The sequence below is a fragment of the Tubulanus polymorphus genome, chromosome 9, assembly GCF_964204645.1.
Source record: "Tubulanus polymorphus chromosome 9, tnTubPoly1.2, whole genome shotgun sequence".
Classification (NCBI taxonomy): Eukaryota; Metazoa; Nemertea; class Palaeonemertea; order Tubulaniformes; family Tubulanidae; genus Tubulanus; species Tubulanus polymorphus.
This window is the reverse complement of record NC_134033.1, coordinates 11,909,200-11,933,901: the sequence shown is the minus strand read 5'-3', so window position 1 is coordinate 11,933,901 and position 24,702 is coordinate 11,909,200. Positions and strand designations below refer to the sequence as shown.

At 39.8% G+C, this 24,702-nt stretch overlaps 1 protein-coding gene across 1 annotated transcript in view; it reads left to right on the top strand.

The window, feature by feature from the left end:
• The window catches only part of LOC141911438 (peripheral plasma membrane protein CASK-like), a 183,270-nt gene that overhangs the window by 122,541 nt on the left and 36,027 nt on the right, over positions 1–24,702 (top strand). Inside the window, exons 14-15 of the mRNA XM_074802459.1 lie at positions 8,855–8,932; positions 9,450–9,527. Of these exons, the coding sequence (XP_074658560.1) occupies positions 8,855–8,932; positions 9,450–9,527 (156 nt within the window). The remainder of the gene's footprint in view (positions 1–8,854; positions 8,933–9,449; positions 9,528–24,702) is intronic.

The following is a 24,702-nucleotide window of genomic DNA, read 5'->3' as shown; positions in this document are numbered from 1 at the left end:
TCCACTCTGTCAATACATTCAATGTATACGTCTCGTTTCTTCTTGTGGCTTCATTTCACTGATAGTCTTATATATATAAATATATATATATAAATATATATTCAGTAAAGCAGTCACATCAATTTAGCTGACAATTTCCACCTCGCGATTGATTCCTTTTAAGTTCGGTGATTTTCTTTATACGGCGACTAAGACGCTGCGGTAATGCGCGCGTTCTTGTCTGTAACGGCAGACAATATGTGCGCACGCCTCCCGAGTGGCATGGCACGGAGCACGGTGTGCCGCCGGTGCGCACGTCCTATTCCCTCGTGTGGAACTGATTTGAATTGATGACGTTTGATGATGAAAACATTAAAGTCAGGTGTTTCTTTTCGCTACATTAATCATCATTTGATCCGTCATCGCAGAAATGCGTCGTCTGCGTTTCTGAGATGGTTTCACGGCAGTGGTTCAACGAGAGAGAGCTAAAAAAATCCCTGGTATATCGTACAGCGAGCTCCGCAATGCAGGCCTATATTTAGGTGGGGTTTGAGCATCAATAACAAAAGATTCACTCATTGATAACACTTTTTCATTCGTATATGTTCAAATTACGCATATGCTTCTTTATTACTTAGTTTGAGACTAAATTGTAGGAAAATTCGACTCAAAACACTTTGGGAAAACCTAGATTCGTTTTTAATGTTCAATTCTAAGCCGTTAAACATGTACAATAAGGACTAAGTTCCATCTCCATAGATATGTGATCGTCCATGATATAGTTTTGAGAATGTTACATAGAATTTAGTGAAAACATCACTATACTCACTGAGTTTTTCATCATAATTGTGGTGTTTTCTCCAGAACCCAGTTGCAAAAAACTTGCTGGATAAATGTTACATTGACAGTTGAATTAACTTAACTCTTACCAACGCGACAGGCCCCAGTTCTTCAGCTGTGACTCCAGTTTTATAGACCACTGTGAACTCGAACCCCATGGTTTATTCAGCACTAAAGTCATACGTTGACTCTCCCGGGGGTGGGGGGATGGAGGGGGTGGAGCTGTCACATAATGATAACAATAAAAGGGAAATAAATTGTCATAAACTGCGTTAGTGAATGAATTCTAACAATTATTTCACAGCCATCAACGGAAGGACAGAGCTGTGGAGCTGTGGACGTTGCACGATTAAAGGAAACGCCAGTGGTTTATATAACCATCAATGTATTCATTATTAGTGACAACACTTTCTACTTCTCTCCACTGAATGAATGCATATCCTTTCACAGTTTCTAGTTAAGTGTAGAACGTGTTTATTTTTGCCAGAATCGGTACGCAGCGCCCGCCCACCCGTCTGCCCGGCTGGCTATATAGATACCGGTTATAAATTCTCTATTCAAACTGGAACTTTTTGTTCAAATCGTTGTCCAGGGGCTAATTTTGTTCTCTCCCTAGCTACGCATAAATCATTAGACTAACTAAAACCATTAGAGGGAGGAGTAACAGTTACGCAATTCTTTGTGATATTAATTTCGAACTTGTCTCCCGGAACCAGCCTTATTCAACGTGATACTAAAATGAAGCTAATCATGATTTTGATTGATTTTGTAACCGGTTGCTGGAATTAGAGCATCTAATATCCTCTCAGTCACACTTATTGCTACTCTTCGATCCCCCAAATCCCTTTTTCCATATTTTCCTTCTTCCATCCCTCTATCTCCTACCCCTTCCACTATCAGTCTGAGAGTACATATGGCTCTCCTCAAAACTCCCTCTCTCCCTCTCTCCCTCTCTCCCTCCCTCCCTCTCCCTCCCTCCCTCTCTCCCTCTCTCTCCCTCTCTCTCCCTCCCCCTCTCCCTCCCCCTCCCCCTCCCCTCCCCCTCTCCTCCCCCTCCCCCTCTCCCTCCCCTCCCCTCCCCTCCCCTCCCCTCCCCCTCTCCCTCCCCTCCCCTCCCCTCCCCTCTCCCCCTCCCCTCTCCATCCCCCCCTCCTCCCCTCCCTCTCCCTCTCCCTCCCCTCCCCTCCCTCTCCCTCCCCCTCTCTCCTCTCTCCCCCTCTCTCCTCTCTCCCCCTCTCTCTCCCTCTCTCTCTCTCTCTCTCTAGCTGATCTCTTACATTATCCGTACTCTCTCAGCGTGCCCATTGCCATTGGTTCACTGAATTATGGCCACTGAATCGATTCTGTCAGATGTCATCAGTAATTGGCCATTACGCAGAAGACCGGAGATTTACAGAGCATTAGTCGTTCATAGTCATCATCATCATCAGAGGGCTCTATTTGAGTTGCGTAACTCTGATCGGTCGCTGTGCGTTTCACAGATATTTTTTATTCGTTGCATAAGTTGCATAAAAGGCTGGATAAATCTGGTTATATAGCTATAAGAGCTATTACTGAACTATACATCTCACTATGGCGTTGCTACTTTTTAGAGTACTGTTTAATTACTATCAAAAATATACCCAGAGAATGCTAAAAATCAGAATAATTTTATAGATTTTATAGTCACTCTGAACTTTTATATTTGATGCCATATTTCTTCTGTCTGCGATGAAGACTACCTCATGTGATGACATCGGATTCAAAAAGCCATCTGGAGGAACTAAAAAAACAGAAAAATAATCACCTGATTGATTGTTCACTGGTGCACTGATATGAACTCATTCTCTGAATGTTGTACTGTTACAACACGAACTTCAGATTAACACCTATCCATAAGCCGTTAATTCGTTACACTTAGAATTACTGTTGGCTTAATCGCCATCGACTTAGGAGCTATTGCTGCAGTAGGTTAAATCAAAACTTAGGCATTGGAGATGAAACATATCCTACAACTGTCAGACTCGATGGAAGAACAGTTCAGAAATTTATGAAGAAAATCTGAGACATTTCAATATATATATCAGATCTCTGAAAAACTGGATCTGCCGTAATATATTTATATTTTTCGTGATATTAAGATTTTCGATATATCTAGACATTCCGAGATATGTTGAAAACATGAAAATATTTAACGATATAACAACGATATCGCAGACACGGATGAGTCCCGCTACAATCACAGCTGTTTAATACATTCTGCATAGATTATTCTTACAGACGCGTTTAGATGTTTTATGAGGCAATGTATAAAAAAGGTGATGAGCACTGAACACGCGGCAAGTATCCATTTATCAGAAACTCGACCGAGAGAAAGCTCTCGTCTGTCTGCAAATATGTTGTCGGATTAAATTTATGCGTATGAAAGATGAATTTCCGCTCGTGTTGGCCACATTCACCGGTTCTTAAAAACCTTCATCGCATTTCGTCAGTTGACCTTTTAATGTATGCAATTTGGTGGCCGCATTTTGTCGTTTATGAAAAATGGTGACAAATTGCGTTGAGTGATGATTTAACCCGTTCAGTGCGGTGTATAAATCGATAATGGACTCTGCTATAGTACACCGCATCACAGTGTAATTAGTAATTAGTTTTTAACTCTAATGAAAGATGGCAGCACTTGTCAAAAATAGTGAATTATTGATAACCAAAGAAACTAAAGCTGTATGCCCATTATTCATTACACCGGGGTGGAATTTTTGGAAATGTTCATATTATCTCTAGCACTTTGGGTTATAGTGAGCATTCCTATAGTTGTTCTCTGTAGTTGTGGGATATTCTCTGATTTCAATAGACCATCACTTGTCTATTGACATATGAGGCCATTCTATATGGCTGCAATCACATGGAGACGCTTTAGCCCGGGTCAAACTAGACCGAATAGATCCCCAGTGACCCGTACTTAATTTAGAGAATGCATTCACGTGCGTAAATCATGTAAAGTCTAAATCATGGATTGGGGACTTTGTATATTGCTGGTTGGGATGAGCTCATCCTTTCTCGAAATGTTAACTAAGTCGACAAGAATGTCAATAATGTTAATGTGTGAACAGCTTTGTGTGATTGCGGCTTTTGACAAACTTAAGGCCACATTCCAAATTTGCTCGTGTGGCTTAAGTTTGTCAAAACTTTCAAATCTGCCCATAACGATACTCAGAAAAACCCTCTTAAACCTCTTGTTTAGAAGAGGGTTAAAACTCGGCATCTGTTTTTGCAATTCATAGCGTTACTCTGAAGTGCGAGTATTAGTCGCTGACTGCGTGAGTTCGATTATTGATTTATAGATCTCCCTCAGACACACACATGTCTGTTTCTTTTCACCGATTAGCGAAGTACTCGTCTTTATTAGCCTCAACGCTCGCATCAACGCGCTTAAAAACATCTCTCATAGCTGCAGTCATCATCGATGTGTCGGGAAATACGACACGTTGTCACATTCATAATACCATTACAGACCGCTATTCATAATACCATTACAGACAGCGGCGTGAAGAATGTTTTTATCGCAAAAGATACGAAATCTTCTGATCACGACGGGTTTGACTTTTTTGTGCCGAGTCGACAGGTTAAGTGCTTCTCTTGACATGCTTGTCTGGGTTTTCCATGGCCGCTTCCTAAGTTACTTTATTGGGCATGTTTGCCTTCTATGACATAGGGCTGTCTTGTGAATCCCCTTATGACATCCACAAATTGCTTGATAGTTATTGAATGTCTTTGTTTCTTTGTTAAGCCGGGACCTACGCTACATTGCGACTGCCAGCGAAGCCAGTCGCAATGAGTCGCACATGTTTTACTTTCTGCGACGCGACGCGACCGTCGCAACCGATCTACGCGCTCTTGCGACTGGGAGCAACTAGTCGCACACAGTCGCTGACAATCGCGTCGCCAACCGACTTACGCCCCCACTTGTGTCGCACTGCGACGATCGCGTCACATCGCAAGGTCGACCTACGCCCGGCTTAAAGTACCTGTCATTAAAAAGATCACTCCCTGCTAGTTATTGGACATTAGACCCTTCCAATTGAATATGGATGTCCCCTAGATTCCCTACGGCATCAGCAAATTGCCATTTAATAATATACACAAATGTGTCTTTTAATTTTGATTTAATTGAATAATCTTTGGGCCAAAAATGCTCGTGTGATCGTGGCTTTTGAAGAAATCTTCTTCGTATTCTATTCGCGTATGAAGTCACCTAGTCGTAAAGCAGGTTTGAGAGGTTTTTCTCACGCACCTTTGTTGTCACTGCTACAACTGCGGTCCCAGTAGTTGTAAAACGTTCTTATTCGTGTGTTTCAAATTAAACGGATTGTTTAATCTCTAGAGCGAGCGTTTATACGACGCCGCTGGAACGCGCGATGAATACCGATGATCCGGGAGATGCGCCGTCGCTGTTAGAAGTTTGATAGATAACGACGGAACGAGGGACGACAAGACGACTGATAACTTGACTGATTAAAACCGATCGTACAAGCGTTCGACTGGAGAATACATCGGCGTCGTCGTGTCAACCGCGCAGAAATCGTCTTCTGATTTTCGTCTGTCAGACTTGTTCTTTTCACCGTCGGTTTTACGGTTGATTTGTCGCGACATTTGAAAAAAATGTCCGCTTATCGTACCTAGCAATACAATGATTAGTCCCTCGGCCCTCTTAATTCATGAATGGTCCATACACTGTTGATTCAACCCGGTTGACTTGCAACATTTTAACCCATACAGTACGTCTGCACCATGGTGCAGTGTATTGATTGCTAATGGACTTGGCTAGTACGCCGCACTACGGTGTATGATATTATTAGTAATTAGTTTTTATCTATTGGAAGATGGCGGCAACTGCCAAAAATGTTGTATGAATCAGAGCTGATTTGATCGTGAAATCTGATGGGTATTTTGCTCGACTGACAAACGAACAAACTGCGAAAACTAATTTATAACATTTTGACTTCTGTTTTACGACCAAAGCTAGTAAAACCTAGCCGGTTGACTATTGGACCAATGATTATTGCCACCATAACCGGGGGGGGGGGGGGGGGCTAACATTGAAATTTCATCCACCAAAAGAAATTCACATCGTACATCAACTAAGTAATAATGCTAACAAGTTGAACGCATACATATTTATTAACCATATACGATGACAACAACGTATTACAGTATTACGCATTAAGACTCTTATGAATATGGTAAACACGTCGTGGTAGTAACTGAAGAGTCACACTCGATTTCCGCCGGCAGGCCGTACAGAGTACGATGTTATCAAATCTCTGTGGTCAACTCTAATAGAATTATATACTCTCAATAAGATTGTGCTGTAATTTCAGTAAGGGTAAGGGTCTTTCTTGCAATCTCAATAAATGAATATATTCAGTGTGGTGTATGTCGCTGGACCCTGCATCCATCAGATATTCTATGCCGAATCACCATACTTGGAGATGGTTCGATACATTTAAGATTAACTGGATTCTTGTCGGAAGTTGTTTTCCAGCGTCTTATGACCAAAAATCATTCAAATCATTATTTTGTTTATCATGTCTTATCTCTGGTGTTGAACAAAAGTTGCAAATGCAAAACACTTCTAAGGAAATTGTCCCCGAGTTTGTTCACATGAAAGTATGAATGACTTGGAACGTTTGGATAAATCTTTCACACAGTAACACTGTATATTGTCTGTACTGAGAGGTCTGATACGTATTTGCCTCAAAGTAAGTAAGTCACTGATCGGAATCTGACTTTTAGCGTCGGCGTAAGAAGAATTTGTTGGCAAATATTTTCGGTATTCGGCCATCTTATCGCGGCATCCGGATGCCTGCCGAGTCACTGGCAGAGTCTGGAGCGTTTTGTTCAGTAGTTGTGGGAGCGATTGCCTGTATATGTCACTCCCGTGTTCGAATATATGATAGATCAAGGCCATTGAGGTTACAAATGACTGCTCAAATATTTGTTGTGAAGATTGTCATCCACAGATATGCATGGATACCGGTATATTGTGCTTAGAAGCGATGCTTCAAACTTGGGTCACTTATCAGGTATATTTGAATGGCAGTATTTTTTTGTCTGGTTCACAATTATCGGTCTTTTATTTTTTCGGAAACTTTTTTCCGAACTGTTTAGATTCGATTCTATGATACACTTTGAGGTCTAACTAACTGGATTGAGCCAACTCGCAACCATTGAATTGGGTCCAGCATTATTTTTTTCCGATATGAAATCTTTTCTTCTGAAATTAGTTAACTGTAAAAGTCGCATTTCATCAAAGTACAAACCAGGTCAATTCTCAAGAGCATTTTTCTTGCCTTGGTTGAAATTATACATCTTTCATTCAGATACATGCAATATATTATTAGTCACTGAAATTGAAAATAAATTGGGATATACCATTTATGTCAGTGAGAGGGTTAAGTCACATTTCAGCTTAGAACTATGGAGCCGGGTCAGTGTATTCTCGTTAGCATTTTACTTGCCTCAGTTGAAAATTCTGCATCTTTTGTTCGGATATATAGGCCTATAATATTTGATAATCTTATTTATCTTATTGTATGAAGCGATTAAACTTATCGCGTGCATATTAGTTCACAAATTTCCATACCATTCAAAATCTAGATGCTGGAATAAATTCTACGTTTGTGACATTAATCCGTACAGACAGTTTTACAACGCGGTGTCACCGGTTGCGAGATGAGGTATTCGTGCTACGCTGAATTTCATGACATCGTTATCGGCGCTGATGATCTTCAATCGTGGATTAATTGCCGCCGGACCTGATACAGAATCATTCCGTTGCGTCGTAAATTTACATCTTCGTGATCACGTGTGATCACTGATTGGTATGACAGGGCATACTGCACCGATGATTTTGCGTGATTTAAATTGTATCGTATGATTGTGTATCTGTTGCGTACTTATAAATTTTGTCAGAAATAACTTCCAAGATTTGGCTTGTGGTATGCGATACAAATGATCAACAATCCGCAATGATCAAGCATGATCATCGATTTGTATAGAGGAATACACTACATAAGATGATCTACGGCGATCACCAATCATAAATTCATAGCAAGTTTGAAACAATGTTTTGGAAGAAATACTACATTGGGAAACCACAACACCAGTTATCCCGCCAGATGGCGTGACTCTCTGTCTTTCGTAGTCAGAATTAGACATCTTCAATCTACTTTGAACCGGATCTTTAGGCACTTAACTCCAAGCAGTTCGGTACAAGCCTCTAAAAAGATTTACAACTGAAAACTTTTGGAGCTTTGGTTTAGAAAAGTTCATTCAATTTCTATTGAGATATTTAGGAAATTGAAGCACGGAAGACTGAAATACTACTAACAGAAGCCTTGCCTGGGACAATGCAGTTACATTAAAGGCCCCCCATTGAATTAATTAGATAAAGAGATAGAGACTTTTTTATCAGCGAATAGGCTGAAAGGGTAGATCATGCTGGGCTTTAGATGAAAAAGAATCTCCTTTCATTTCGATTTTCGGAACTCTATCGCGCGAGATTGTGAATAACGTTTCGATAACACTATGTAACGGTCGATTCAATCCGACGTCGTTTGATGAAACCGACGTTTACCGTTTCCGTGGTGGATGCAGACGGAACCGGCTGCGGCGGCGAGCTACTCAACAACAACAACAATAGTTGCTGTGGCGACGTGGTCGTCGTGCGTAAAATGGACCAGATATTCTTGTCAACTTTACGCGTGTGGGTAGGAGTCGATACATTGATGAGTACGGGCAGCACGAAAGAGTTCATCGACACGTATCGTCGTAATCGCCACAAACGCGCCATTCTACGTTTGTTGGCGTTGTTATGGATAAACCAGTCGTCGCGTTACGGGCCCGGTAATCTGCGCAAGTGCCCGAAATGTCGCGCCGCGCTGAAACTTAAACGAGAAAATAACGTACGACGGATTGTTCATTCTTTTCAGCTCTCGAGAATTTTTCTACCGGATGATTTTTAGTGATCGTGTTTTCTTTTTGTATTTTTCAGTTATACGACAGAATTAATACCAAATCTATCTATCCAGCCCACTCACCTACTTCAGATGCCGTATCGAAAGCTAAAGAGGTCAGTTTTATTAGAAATGAATATGTTTTCCCATCAGTTTTTTTTTGATCGCCGAGTGCCTGGTTGGGGCATTATCAATAGAGAATCGATCCATCGCGATTAAGCGAAGAGGGCTAGAGAAGAACTTTCGACCAAGCAACTGTGCCACCACTTGGATTCCAACCTGTGGACCCTGGATTGATGACAATAGCATCATTAGAAAAAATTTCAAACATCTGGAAAGATTATGTGAAAACTGTATGTTTTATGTAGAAAGAATGAGTTAATCGATATAAACCCTGGATGCGTATTAACTCACTCTGGGCCGATTACATTTAAAAGTAAATGAAGAATTTGTCAATATTTGAAATAACGTGATTTTGGGCATCTGCACAGATGAAAAATCCAATGGCCACAAGCTGCCATGAAAAGGGTTTGTTAGAACAACCGGAATCCTTTCTTTATTAATCTGTCGCCTTCGATCCTAGAAAGCGTTTCCCTTGTATTTGAACTTTGTGTACTTTCCAATTTTCTGTAGATACTTGAATATTATCAAGATGATCAAAGCGATTATACAGATGAATTACGAGCTATCTTGACCCAGCCTCACTTCATGGTAAGTCGTTCATTATGTTTTTCGCCACGTTATTCCGCTAGATGGCAGTTGATTTTCATCATCCAGTTGATGATGCGTTTCGTTCCTGTTACATGGCAGCACCGGAGCATCCCCACTGCAACGCATGTGTCGCTGCATCCTTGAGACTTACAGCATCTGATGTGTACCGAGAGTTTAAAAACATCGATTTACACAGCATCGCCATCTACTGGGTATTTGATAAAGTTCGATCTAGTTGCTAGCAGAAGATCTTTGTTGTACCAATAGCAACGACTAATAGTGCAGCAAGCACCAACCATTAGAATAATCTACTAGATAAAAAGGTAGCGATAAAGTAGTCCGGTATGTGATAGGTTCTTTAAAATGCCGATATCGGGAAATAGGTTGAGCACATATTCCTTGGAAGTTTCTTGATGAGGAATGGAATGAATTGGTAAAAGTGACAACAAGGAAATTCTCCATCAAAGACCAATTTTTCCTTAACGAGTAAAAAAATGATGAAAGAGTACACTGTATGTAGATTGTCAATCTCGTTTTCCTCTACTTGAAAAATATCTGCTTCTCCCACTAATTCTTAATGAGAAAAACCTCACTGTTGAGCTGTTTCTTGGCAACGACGGTACTTTAAAAGCTGCCATCGCAGGATGGAAAGAAGAACTTGTCGCGTTCTCAAATCATCAAGGCAAACGAGATGCTGTTGAGACATATTTTGAAATTGCACAAATTGCATTCAAATAAGGCGTACAGTCATTAAAGCTTGGCAAAAATTGTCAAATATTATTTCTATCCTCAAGGCTTTAACTCCAACTGTGTGACAGCATAAATTGCATATATTTCATCTCTTAGGGAGAAGTGACTTCTCAACATTAGAATTTAAAAAAGAAATTGCAAATGGGAACACAGACCTACAGGGCTGCCAACCTCTGAAACGCTATCAGTAACAAATTTATTTCAAGTAACATCGAAATATGAAAGAAAATCAGTAATCGACACTAAGACCCTCAGTAACACCTTTCAAATTTTTGTATGCATCAACCAAATAAAATCAGTATTTCTCATTACAAAATAGTAACAAATACTGAAAATCAGGAACAGTTGGCAGCTCAGAACTTATTTTATGATCCAGCCATCTCTTGATCCTCAACTAGGCCATATTTTGGTATCGCCAAAAAATCCTTCAAATTTGTAGAAAGTTTGTTTTAATTTCATTACTTTCTAGTTTGTTTTCAATTGAACCACTTATTTTAAATGTCGAATGAATTCGATCTGCGGTGAAAACTACTTCAAATGGAAACACCGAAAGTATTTTGGTCTGTTTTACCGATGATATCAATTTGTTGTGACGTTGCAAAGTACCGCGAAATGCTTTTCTTTGAGAGAGGGAGGGAGAGAGTATCGTCGTGTCGCCGGGTGTACGGTGAGAGATAAATCAGCTGTTGACATTTCGGAAAATATCCACCGTTTATTTCCGTAAACGTCGAAGAGAAATGTCATCAAAGACAACAAAGAAGAAGGGAGAAATTATTATTAACAAATATGTACACGCTTTTTATATATATATATGTATACACTGTGTGTCTATTCAACTTAACAGAGCTCCTAACGGAGAAAAATGTCGTTGCGGAAAAGGAAAGAAAATGCCAGGGACATTGTTGACGTCATTGATAATGGTGGCTATTTCTGAGAATCGTGAGAGGGCGTGGGATCACTAAACATCTATCGGGGATCTACGTAAGAAGGAAACGTATTCCTGTCATCTAAATGAAGCTTATTTTATTTTCTACTGGCATAAGTTAGTGTAATGTAACTACCGTTCACCCTCGATTGTCTGCCATTCGATTTTCTGCCACCCTCCGATGTAAATAGGGCTCGTTCTAATGCAGCTATGTTCAGTTGTAACCTTATTATTATTTGATAAACATTGCATCGATTATTCATTAGGCATTTTTGTATACTTGGAGTGTGCGAGAAAAAAATTTTAGGGCAAATGGAAAAAATGAAAATAGAAAAAATTCGTTTTTATAATAGGCCTTTTAAAATGGAAGGGAACAGGGAAAAAAATATGAATTAATTTTTGGTTTACCTTTGTCAGCAGTATGAGGTTGGCATTGAGCCAATTCATGTAAAATCGCGGTACGTTTTTTTATGTGAGCATTTTTTGCATTGGTTCTCGGGTTAAACGACGTATAATCGATGCGATTGAAGACATGACGAACCTCCGTCGATGACATGGTCAACTCTGTTTAAATTCGACGAAAAACTGTTTTTGGCGGGAAAATTCTTAGCTCTTGCGTATAAAATTGCAATGACCTCGATTGGAGGGCGTCGTCTCTACGAGCGAATGTGATTGGCTGTTTTTGGGATACACGGGGAATTCCGGCCCTACTAAAATAATTATGGGGAAGCCATTTATGGCGAACGTTTCATTGGACTAAGTGCGAATTTTGAATGCTCATTGCTGGTGAGAATATAATTATTTCACATATCGCCATAGGTATTGTTTCGTTTTAATACCCATTGATTGAGATTGAAGTGAAGCGAGCGTTCACTACACAAGGCCTCCACGTGCGCGGGACGGGAGTGCTAAACATTAGACTGTTGCACACACAAACACACGCTCATACAGACTACTATATGGAGATGCTGTAACGCTGCTTGGCGCGTGCACGTTTTGTATGATAACAGGCTGAATAATCGTCATAGCAGAAGATGAGCGCTGTGTTTTCTGTTTGATAGAAGTTGTAAGAAATTGTAATTTCTTGTGACCTGAAAATACTAAGCAGCAAACTATAGGTATAGGTCGAGGTCTGAATATTGTAGCGGTAAATTCCAGGATTCAAAACGATCTAATACTACGCCCCGGTGTTTTAGCTTCCGCGGCCATACATTGGCAGGCGCCGATCCAGGGCCATACAGTGACTACAGCACAGTGAAAAAGGGCACCAACTGAAAAGGGCCAGTATTAATGCCCAGCGAGCGAGTTTGAGTTTGAGTGCAATCGTATCATGCCACTAAATGTGTCTTCACATTCAATTCGCTTTTAGCCTTTTTTAGGTATTTGGTCAAAATTTGCCATTTCTCGATTAAATTTATAGAGCGACAATAATTTATTTTTTAGAATAGTGCCCTTTTGAGTAAAAAATGCCTTAGATTGCCTTTTATGATTTTGGGCAATTTATTTCATCCACATTTCGCTTTAGGCCTTGTACAGAAAGGCAATTATTTTTTATGACGCACAAATTGTGTGCCCTTTTATTTACTTTTTTCCCGAAACATAAATTTTTCAAGGGCATTTGAAAACTGCGACTACCGCACGTGCTGCATGTGCGATAGTCTGGATCCGCACCTGATTGGAAGAGGTTTCGTTTCCAAGACTCAATATTCAGCCACCCTCTGATATGTGACATCATATAAATTTTATTTGAATATTTTTTCATATTGTGAAATTATTTTTTTTAAATATAAAATAGTTTCCAATGCCGCGTCTATCTGTACCCTACGAAATTTTGGACGTAGACCATAAACAAATGTTTATCTTTGGTCCTATTTGACTACAAAATAATTCTTTAAGAAAGATAAAATACAATATAAACTTCTAGAACTTTGAAGTCACGAATTAAAAAGATTTTTTCAAGCAATGCCCTTACTCCAAACAACCTCTAGCTTTCAAGGTAAACCACACTTTGCCCATGGGCAATTTATTTTTTCTTTAATTTGAGTATTTTCCACATAAAACCTCGGAAGGACTGCAGAAAAAAATAGAAAAATTGAAAAGTTGTCCACTAGCAACTGACGATCAGACACATATGTTATCAATATATATCTATTTCACAGCTATGATTATAAGGCACCGCCATTTGCGGAAGCAACTTGAAAAGTGACCTGAAATCTTGTGATCACAGACCAGAAAATCATATCGCCATGGGCTGGTTAAACGTTTTCCGCGTAACCGAGAATGCTAAGCAGATACGAGCGAAAATATAACATTAATAAAAAATATCCGTGTTGTGACAATAATATGTAGAGAATTCCGTAATAATACAAGAAATAATATAAGGTTCAAGGGCAAATTTGCGTTTTGAAATAGAATGAAACAGGAAAAAAATGAAAATAAAACTTTATTGCGAATCACGAGATTGAAAATTGAGATGAAGATATCTTTTTCAAGTTTCTCAATTGAATATCATGAAGATTTTATTTTCATTAAGATATTTTGATGAAAACATGAAGGGGGCTGTAAAAATTTTTTTTTTCAAATTTGATGATTTTCGCAGAATTCCGGCAGTCGGATCCGTACTCGGAGGATTAGAAAAAAAGGCCTTAAAATTCCGACGCGATTTTGATCTGTGCAAGATGAAAAATTCATCGGTTGTGGGCGACCACTTGTGTATTCTAGAGTGAAAACAAAGCTATGAACGCGCTCGTGTTACTCGTCTTACTCATAGATCAATGTCCTTGTCGACGGCTTCTGAAATTACAGTTTTATTCTCGCAGGAGTTTCAGTCTTTTTGGCGAAAACGCGTTTAACTCGAGATTAATGCGGTATTCGTCGGTTCTCTTGAGAGCGACTGGATCGTAGCGTTGGGCGATGGTGAATAGCGCGAGTCTGAGTGTTATATTTCAAACTCAGTTTTCTCGAATTTGCGTCGTCGATGGGGATTAGCGCAACACGCGCCAGTTTTCAGTCCAGATTTTTTAAGTCCAAATTTTTTTTGGTTACTTCATTAACATAGAACATGTACATTATATGAATGTGCTCACGTCTTTTGAGAAGACATTATCAGTAGATATACAGTAGATAAACAGTGAAATTACTACCAAAAGTACAGGAGAAAGATGAGCCGTGATCACACAAAGACGATTTGGCACGAATCAAATTTGGCGCAAATCAAACACATTTTGGATGCAAAGATTTATTTTACACTTTTCTCATTAAACAGAACTTTTTGACCGTCGATTTTCGCGTGAAACTGATACTTAGATATTTACGTTCGATCGGAGCCAATTAAATACTGGTTTAACGATGAAATAGATATATATATATATATATATATTTATATTTATAACGATATGAAATTCTAAAAAAAGATTGATGGCAATTATGAGCTTCTTCGTGAAAGAGGTACAGGTATCACAGAGCGGACAGAATTTACACAGCGGACGAATATCACAGAGCAGACGGATTCCTTACAGCGGACCGATTTCACCAAGGAGACGGATTTCTCCAAGCAGACAGATTTCTCCAAGCAGACGGATTTCACGCAGCTGCAGACGGATTTTTCCAAGCAGACAGCTTCAGTCAATTCCACTCTGACGACGCAGATACCGGTCGACTGTTCATACAGCACCGATGGACTGTTCATGGCTGTCGTTAAACTCACCGGTGGAACCTCCATAACTATAATCGGAATCGTGTTGAACATTTTCAACGTAATCATTTTGCGAAATCAACCGTTAATTTCCGTATCTATTCAACTGCTCATATATCTAGCGTACACAGATATCGCGTTTTTGATAAGTCGCGGTATACGCGAACCGCTGCGTTACTGGGTCGGCTGGGTCATCGAGGGCGACTTCGTCTTCCGGCAGAAGGTCCGTCTATATCCGCGTTACCGCGACTACCCGGAAGAGATCATCTACTTACGACCGGATATCTATTTGTCGATCGATTTTCTACGCTACGCAACGCACGTGTCGCGTAACTGGCTGACCGTTTTAATCAGCGTAGAGAGATTCTTATCGCTCGCGTTCCCGTTTTACGCGCGCGCCAAAATCACGAAACAACGCATTCTATACGCGAATATCGTAACGTCGGCGATAACGTCGTGCGTTTATCTGCCGCATATTTACGGTCTCGCTCATTATACCGACGTCACCGGTTACGACGTCTGCACCGGTCGACCCGTACGAGGTCTACTGCATACGTTTAACGTATGGGACCGATGGAAATCCGTGTCTTCCATCTATTTGAGTCCGGCGATTAAAGAAGTTTTACCGTTCACGATTCTCATCGTTTTAAATATCTACATCGTCGGAAAAGTTCGCCGAATTTCGCGAAATCGAAAAAGATTGATGTCGAATTCTGAATTTGTAGATTCGATGAAAGCCGTTCGTTTGACCGTCGCCGTTTCGGTTATTTTTCTGGTTTTTGAATTTCCAAGTTCGTTTCATGGTTATCAAAAATTCTTAGGAATTTTCGTCGATTTACCGAAAACACGACACTACGGAGCGACGAAAAACGTGCAGAGGTTTTTCGCCGAGTCGTTCCCGATTTCGGACTCGTCGGCGAATTTTTTCATTTATTGTTTGGTGCACGATCGATTTAGACGAACGGCGATGACTTTGATCCTGAATAAAATATGTAATTGTTTCAAGCGCAGTTGATTTATTAATTCTTACTGTCTAGAAATGATGCTCTCACGTTTAACTGATTCTCAGTGGATCGAGTAAACGCATTGTTTGCTTCAGGTTTTCACAGCTATTGGTTTAATTAACTCTTTCAGTGCCTCTACACCGCAGTGCGGTGTATTGATATTAGTAATTAGATTTTATCTCTATTAAAACAGTGCAATATCAGTAACTAATGATACATCGCAATGCGATGTACACGCACCAAATTCAAAGATTTTTCAAAAATTTCGCCAGCTATTGGGGTATTTAATAGTCAGCACTGAAAGGGTTAATAGCTTACCTGAAATATAAGCCGCGTTCACACGACAGCTAGTTAGACCAGTCTAAATGTGTCCGTAACTGGTCCGGTCCAAATTTAAACCGGACCAAATTTTGGTGAGTGTTCACACGGCGTTTTGACACGCGGTGAAAAAATCGCTTGTCACCGGGCCCACAAGATGTCGCCATCTGCTCAATAATTAATTGCGCCTTGATGAAGTCTTGCTTTCAGATTCCAAGTAGAGCAAGGCATTCTTCATTTGACCAATTCGATCCTCTGTCAGGTTTATACATTTTGCGAATTCAATTTTATTCTATCATGCTGAAACTCTAAGTGTCTTTTAAACACGGTTCAAAGCACGGCAGTGAAACGGATGATGATCGCGATATACGAATACGAATTACGCTCCAAAAATTTCCATTGAATAGGGAGTAAAAACAGTACTTAAAAATAATTACATTAACGGTAATAAAAGCATTTAAAACTTAATAAACTGGACTCACACTCTACCGCAGAGGTTGCGACATCTACCGCAGAGATTCAGAATTACGATTTAGACCGGACCTGGTACCAGGTTCTGTCCACACACGCATATTTAGACCAGTCCAAAATTTGGTCCAGACCTGGTTCGCTCTTTTAGACCGTGACAAATTAGACCGGTCTAAACTAGACCGGTCTAATTTGGAACGGTATTTTTGCCCGTGTGAACGCTTGGTCCGGTCTAAATTTGACCGGACCAAATTTAGACCGGTCTAAATTTCGTCGTGTGAACGCGCCTTATGATTTAGATCGGCTATAGAACTGAAATGGGTTTAGACCATTTTAACTCTCCCTTTAACTAAACCCAACAGGTGTCAAGACCCCTGTTTAGAAAACCACTTAAATGTTGCTCGCTGCAAAAACTCACTAATACATGACTTAACGTTAAAACTCTTCCCAGGGGTGTCCATGGATTGTGTTGAATGTCATATATAATATAGATAATGAAACATGAAACATATTTCAGTTGATTCTTGCGTGTGCTATCCGATAGTATGTGCGATTTAGTCGTGAAGTTTTCGAGAGAAGAAAAACATCCTCTCATCGAGAAGCGATGATTCGTATTTCGTTTGGAGAGAATATCAAGTTTTAGAACGTTGCGAGACTCGAGATGTAGAAATACACGTATCAGTGTCGTAGCGTAGTTAGTTTCACAGCATCTCGGCTACTTGTGATTCTTAGTTAAACATATATATTCAGCATTGTGGTACTTCATTATTCTGAGAGATATATGGCAATGCGGTTTGTCTTTGATGAGATATACAGCGATGGTTCTTTTTCGTTCATAGAGATATACGATCATCATAGTTAGTTCGATATCATCCGTGGTAAAGGGTTCTTTTTGAAGAGAAATATGGCACTGTGGTACTGGAATGTATGCACCTTTGGTTCTTCATCATTGAAGAGAGCTAAAGTGTTTGGGTTCTAATTTTATTTCTAATTTATTCTAATTTATTGATTATTTCTAATTTATTAAGAAATCAAGCTATGGTTCTTCATTAATGAAATCTTTGGCTCAATTGGTTAAGGAAATCTACTATGGTTCTTTAGCGTGATGAGTGGTTCTTCTCGATTGAGAGTACTGTGTCGTTCTTGTTAAGAGATGGTTCTTCTTTTTGTTGAAGAGATCTCTTATTAGTCGGAAGTAACCGCCACGAGTAAAGCGGCCCGAGATCTATGGCGACGCTGCGGTTCTAAATGATGTCGTGTTTGAGGAGAGATCTATGATACGGTTGTCGCATCAGCGGAGTTGTGTCCTGCTCTGAATAAACTATGCCACAGCCACGCAGTCGTGCTTACATCGTATACTAGCTACATACCTGTCAACGTATTCAGTATTACAGTGTCTGTGCACTCTCTTCAGGTAGAAATTCCATCCCGCAGTTGTCTATCAGACATCTTTGCCGTACGCGCAGCAGCTTTTTACCGAAATCTCGGCTTTTCTTTCGCGTTTCGAATCGATTGTCGCGTTGTAAAAAAAAAACAATGAAACCTCATTAATTAGAAAACTCGAAGCGAATTTCGCGATCGACTCAAACGAAAGTGAGCCGAGGATAATTCGACTGGATTTTACAATCGTTAATTACTATTCGTTTACGCGGGATTTGATTAGAAAATTTTCGCACGAGGCATCAAAAAGACGTTATACTCCGCTACGCGATGATAAGAACGCACGCGCGTGTGCATGCATGCGCGTTTTTAATTTTTTTCTGCATCTCGTCATATAAGGATTGAATCGCTCCGGGGCGCGCCGGTACATCGGCGCCATTCGAAATAGTATCCACGTCGTCGTCTTCGGAAATAAGATTTTGCCGAAAGGATTAATCATATCGTTCAATTGCGACGGTAACTACAGAAATAAATGAACGCTAATAACGATGACTAGAAAGGAAGATTAGTAGGTTGCTTGTTGCCGATAACCCCCGCGGAACGATGAGTTTTACGTTCGGGATTTTTTTTTCGTAAATGCTGTGATTAATGCTACTGTCGTTTCATAGAGATTGTTTTGTGTCCGTTGATGAGAGGTATTTCAAAGGTATTCGGCAAAAGAGTTCGGAGCCCGGTTTCACAATTCTCGACGGTTTTGATTTGAAGTCCACCGCTATCTTTGCTTATTTATCATTTGAGGCCTGGAGATCTGGGGCAAGTTGGTTCAGATTTAACAAGTGAATAGTTGATATGGTGACAGTTAGAAATCCATTTTTATCACAGAATTTAACCGAGGGTATCTTTAGACAACCTTTGAGTGACTGTTAACTCTGAGTTAAAATCAGTTCATTTTCAATGAGTTAACTAACTCTGAGTCAAATCTTAACTAAAAACTGTGGAACTGAGTCCTGTTGTAGTAAAAGGTTTATGAATTCATTTTATTATTCTATTTTCCATACTCCGAGCAATTAAAAAAGGCCTCACATCGACCTCAACCTCTGGCCTTAAATGTGTAGGAGCTAAGCGTTACTGGCAAACCATATCGAAATTGATTTCATAAAGTTACAGGGTTTCGCCGAATCAGTTTATCGCGGAGAAACGTCGAACATAAAGAAGCTGGAAACAACTTTATCAGCGGCGATGATGGAGAAGAAATGCTTAGTAATCAACACGCGATGATTTATATGTATTAAAATGAAGGAGATGTTTATACTGACGAGATACTGAAGAAAGGCTTTACATACAGCTGATAAAAGTCGGTCTTTACGTTACCTTTCAGTATTACGATTCTAGACCAGTCAGTTCGAACAACTGAAGATAGGTCTCGAAGTTTATTACTACATTCGCACTTAGGTTGTGTCTTGTGACTCGAAAGTTAAAACCAAATCTTAATACGGCGTTTATTCATTAGTTTGGCTTCAGAACTGAAATTAATTTAGACCGACTGGATCTAGTGTTTAGATATTGCGGTAATGACAGAAATTTAAACAAAACATTCAGCGACACCGGCTGCCGCAGATTGTATTTTTTAACTTGATGATTTGTAAAGGTTGAACACGAGGCGTATTTCTCATTATACAACGGATAACCCGATCTATTTATATCTAGGAGATGGAGCGAGCATATCGCGATGACGAGTACAATATCGTGTTCGGTTAATGATCTGACAATTGTGTCCGGTGCTCTGTTGATGAAGAGGCAGCTAGACGGATAGAGGCGCAGTACGCGAGAGAGAGGGAAGAAGAGAGGGTGGTTTTTCGAGTACCGTGCCGCGGTTCTGGCGCAGTTTGCGACGCGTGCGTGGTGCTGAGGGCGGCGCCGACTGCGGTGTCACTTCACGCAAATCCGTGACTAAATTCGAAATCGTGTAGAAATATTTATGACACTCCGTGGATATGATTGCGTATTTAATAATTTATCTGATTCGCGCGCGCCGGATATTCATAGATGTAAAGAAACCGCGTGTATTATTTGATGATGAATAACAGTGTTCTGTATAGAACTGGTCTATCGGTTACGCTATACCTATTGTGAGTTACAGGACATCACTTCACCGCATCTTATTGTTAACTCGGCTGAACAGCTAACTCATAGGTATTAACTCCTATAGAAAGTTGCGGGATTCATGCGGATTTAGTAAAACTTCTTTTAAACTCCTCGAGTTTTGGTTACATGTTTTGAATATATACAGATTCAAACTCCCTGAGTTAGTGGATATTCGAAGCAGCTCATTCAGCTTTTGAGGAAGCTCCAGAGTTTCGTGATACCTGATTGAGATTCTTGATAGTCAAGTGAGTTAAAGGATATCAACTACCAGCGCGAACTCGTTGAGTTAGTTGATCAACAGTCGACTGGATAACTTCATAAACTCCTTGAGTTTCGGAATACGGGATATAAATCAAGATGCACGCCAGCAGTGATCGCCTGACTGCCGCGTTTAGTTCGATGGACATCTCGACCATCTGGGATTTTCGCAAGTTTTATATGAACGACGAGGATCAGATTAAGTTCTACAAAACGAGCAGTCAAAACGTAAGATAATTCATTCAAATGTCGCAAAAATTCTTTCAATTTGTTTTTTTTTAAATCACCCCTGTTTATCTCGGTGAATGAAAAGTTCTTACCATTCCCGATTTTGAATGATTCGATATTCAATATTTATTTCACAAGAAAAGAGAAGTATGAAATCAGGGAGAAAAAATGATCGAAAAATGTAAAGCGAACATCTGTTTTTAATCAGTTTTTTCTCATCAACTGGATTAATTTCATTGATTCATAATATTTAAATGTAGTTCTACAAATGCTAATATACATATAGATTCAAATATTGGGGTTACATCTGTCAACAGGTAGCCAGAAACTATATTAGATATACATTTCTTTCTTATATTCATATCATTTTTCTGCTCACATGTTTGACAGATTATGTCTACGTACACATTATACACGCTAGCTTTCTAACCCTTCACTTCGTCTTAGCGTCTGCGAAACAGAAATAATCATCATCATCTTATCGAAATTCAGGTCACACACTTGTTGCTTTATTCAATGGAATATTGCTTGATTATAGGTTGTAATATTATTATAACCCGATGCAATTAGGTTGGTATTCTCGCAATGATGGTGATGATGGTATCTGCCCAGTTGCACAATCGTTTGTCTCAGTCATTCAATTCATATTTTTTACAATGACTAGTCCTGGTTATCTAATTTCTATATCTATAAGGATAATTCCCAATTGTACAATTCCTGTCCAATTGACTTAAATCCCAGCAGGTTATTGAGTTCTCATTTCCTCCGTAGACAGAATCCAGTTCTTATGGGAACTTTTGTAGACGCTTCAATGGATTTTTTTGATATTTGCTTTTATACACACATCCACCCATGACACTTATAGTTGAAGCTCATGACATGTTCTCTAATCGTGGTGAGTTTCGAGGTCATTGGTTTCAGTATATGTTCACCAGGGGGCATCGAATATTTAAATTGCCTAGATGGTTGAGCATTTCAAACCACTTCCCAAATGGGTGCGGTGTACCCGGACCCAGTTATAGAGTTCCTATATCTGTATACAAGTATTAGGTTGTATAATATTTACGTTGTCCTAAATTAACGATAAAGATTCTGATAATGAAGGAAATAAAGAAGAATTAAGACGATTACATGACATACATGTGGGTTTAATTTTTCATACGTATTTGCTTTAGTATAGACGATGGTTTATGCCGATAAGTCGGGCTGTCTGTTTAAGTATTCATATCATCATCGAGCTGGAAGAAGCTTCTAATCAAATTACTGCCCGTTCACATGTAATAGGAATAAGTTCTTGGAAGGGAATAACATTCCAATTAGGATCGAAAACACTGATGAATCGTAAAATTATGTAAAACTCATAAGATGCTTATAGGCTTGTAGTGTGTGATATTGCCTTTAGAGCGATCGCGGTCAAGGATTCTATTGAGTGGCAAGCGAGAATTGACCAGGTGCTGATCGTGTTCAACAGGACACCAACGCTGGATTTGTTCTCTGATTCGATTTAAGTCTTTCTGTAATTATCTCAAATTCAATGAACCACGATTGAGAATCATTTATCTAGAGACGAGATTCATCAAATTCGAAAATGAACTAATAAGTTTCGATGGAGTCTGGCTCGCCATCTGTTGGAATAAATGGTAACTGGGAGTCCTCGTTGACTCTTGTAGTCGTCGTGACTATGTTATTTATTGTGCGAAATCGTCACATTTTCTCGAACAAATCTCTTCTGCTATACAATCGATTGTTGAGTTCGTTCGTCGCTGGCTGTTGCCGTGACGATGATGAATATATCGGTAAATGAATTCCCAGGTCTTTTTTCTCTGCCTGGCTGCTCAGGGATTTTCATATACAACACTCCTTTTTGCACATTTTTATCTGCCTTGCACTCCGTGCTAGATGAACTGCCTTGTAGCTCAAATTGGGGTCGAGGCCGAAAATATAATTGTCTTTGAAGTTAACTGACAAAGTCACAGCATGGACTCGAGTCCATGGTCACAGTGTTAATGATCAAAGATCATTCTTCGATAGAGGCTCAAGAGGGCAGTTTAGTGGCCGAGTGATTAAATAATCAGGGTTCCTCAGTTGAGACTTAAGTCCAAAAATGGTCTTAAATCTTAAGACTGGTCTTAAGTTGTTAGGTTGGTTATAGAACTAAGATAATCTTGAATTGGTCTTAAGTCTAAGCCGTGATTATGGCTCTGGGCCCAGACTTTCACATACTGGTCTCATCAATGGTTCATATGTTTGAATCCTGCTGGTAGCAGTCAGTCAGTCTTTCACTGGTCTCTCATCAATCCTGGGTTCATGTGTTTGAATCCTGCTGGTAGCAGTCAGTCAGTCTTTCACTGGTCTCTCATCAATCCTGGGTTCATCTGTTTGAATCCTGGTGGTAGCAGTCAGTCAGTCTTTCACTGGTCTCTCATCAATCCAGGGATCATATGTTTGAATCCTGGTGTTAGCAGTCAGTCAGTCTTTCACTGATCTCTCATCAATCCAGGGTTCATGTGTTTGAATCCTGGTGTTAGCAGTCAGTCAGTCAGTCTTTCACTGGTCTCTCATCAATCCAGGGTTCATGTGTTTGAATCCTGGTCATAGCAGTCAGTCAGTCTTTATTGGTCTCTCATCAATCCAGGGATCATGTGTTTGAATCCTGGTGGTAGCAGTCAGTCAGTCTTTCACTGGTCTCTCATCAATCCAGAGATCATGTGTTTGAACCCTGTCTGGTGGTAGCAGTCATTCAGTCTTTTACTGGTCTCTCATCAATCCAGGTTCATGTGTTTGAATCCTGGTGCTAGCAGTCAGTCAGTCTTTGACTGGTCTCTCATCAATTCAAAGTTCATGTGTTTGAATCCTGGTGGTAGCAGTCAGTCAGTCTTCACGTACTGGTCTCTCATCAATCCAGGGTTTGTACGATGACAAAAGATCACACGACTGATCAAAAGCGCTGTCATTTCTATATCACGGGATCACTGGTGCTGCTGGACATTTTTCCCAGCGTTTCTTGTTTTGCTGTCTGCAATAGAAAAATGCAAATGGTAATTCTAAAAAAGCCTCATCACAGTGCATTCATTATCCAGTGTCATACAAAGCGTATAAATTCGTTACAGACTATAATAGAACACATCAGCGTTCTGCCGATAGATGGATTGGTTTGAAGTAGACAGCAGTGTTCGTGTGCTCAGCAGTAGCGACATCGCTGTCACTTCTTTCCACCACTAGTTGCTCGCGTGTTGTTCACGCGCGTTCCATTCAGGCTTCTCGCTCCCTCCGTCTGCCCGGGTTTTTATACCTATCCTTTATCTCTCTCTCTCTCTAAACACAACATTCGCGTTCATTCGGAATTTACTACAACAACGACCACCGCGGCAGAAACATTCACCGGTGTAAATATAGTGAAATAACTCAACTTCTACTACATTACCAACAATAACGGTATGTTTTTACTCTCTTAGTCTCTAGTTTGTGTTTGTCATTAAAAATGAAACGGTTTTCTTCTATTTTCGTGGTGAATCTCGATTCATCAAAATGTTTTATAGCCTCATACTATTTTGTTACAAAATAAGTTATTTCTTACTTTCGTGATTTATATCGAATTTATGACTTGAGCTCCATTTGTAGTTTGAAAATTTGTTATTCTACGCTTGTCTCCTTTATCATTTTTTTGATAAAAATTTAGCAGCTTTTTTCTTACATTCATCATATATCTCGTTTTATCAGATGATGTTAGCCCTATTTGCGGTTTCAGAATATGTGTTTTTTGGGGTATTCCTCGAGCTTAGTTTTTTTTTCAATAAAGGTTCAGCATTTTCTTGCTTCTTTTGTGATGTATTTCGATTTATCAAAAGGCTTAATAGTCCCATTTGCTGTTTAAAAAGGTTATTTCTAGACAAGGCTAGTCTCCAAGTTAAATCCCTTTGGATAAACGTTAAATAGTTTCTTCCTCCTTTCGTGATGTATTTCGATTTATCAAAAAGCTTAATAGCCCCGTTTGCTGTGTAGAAA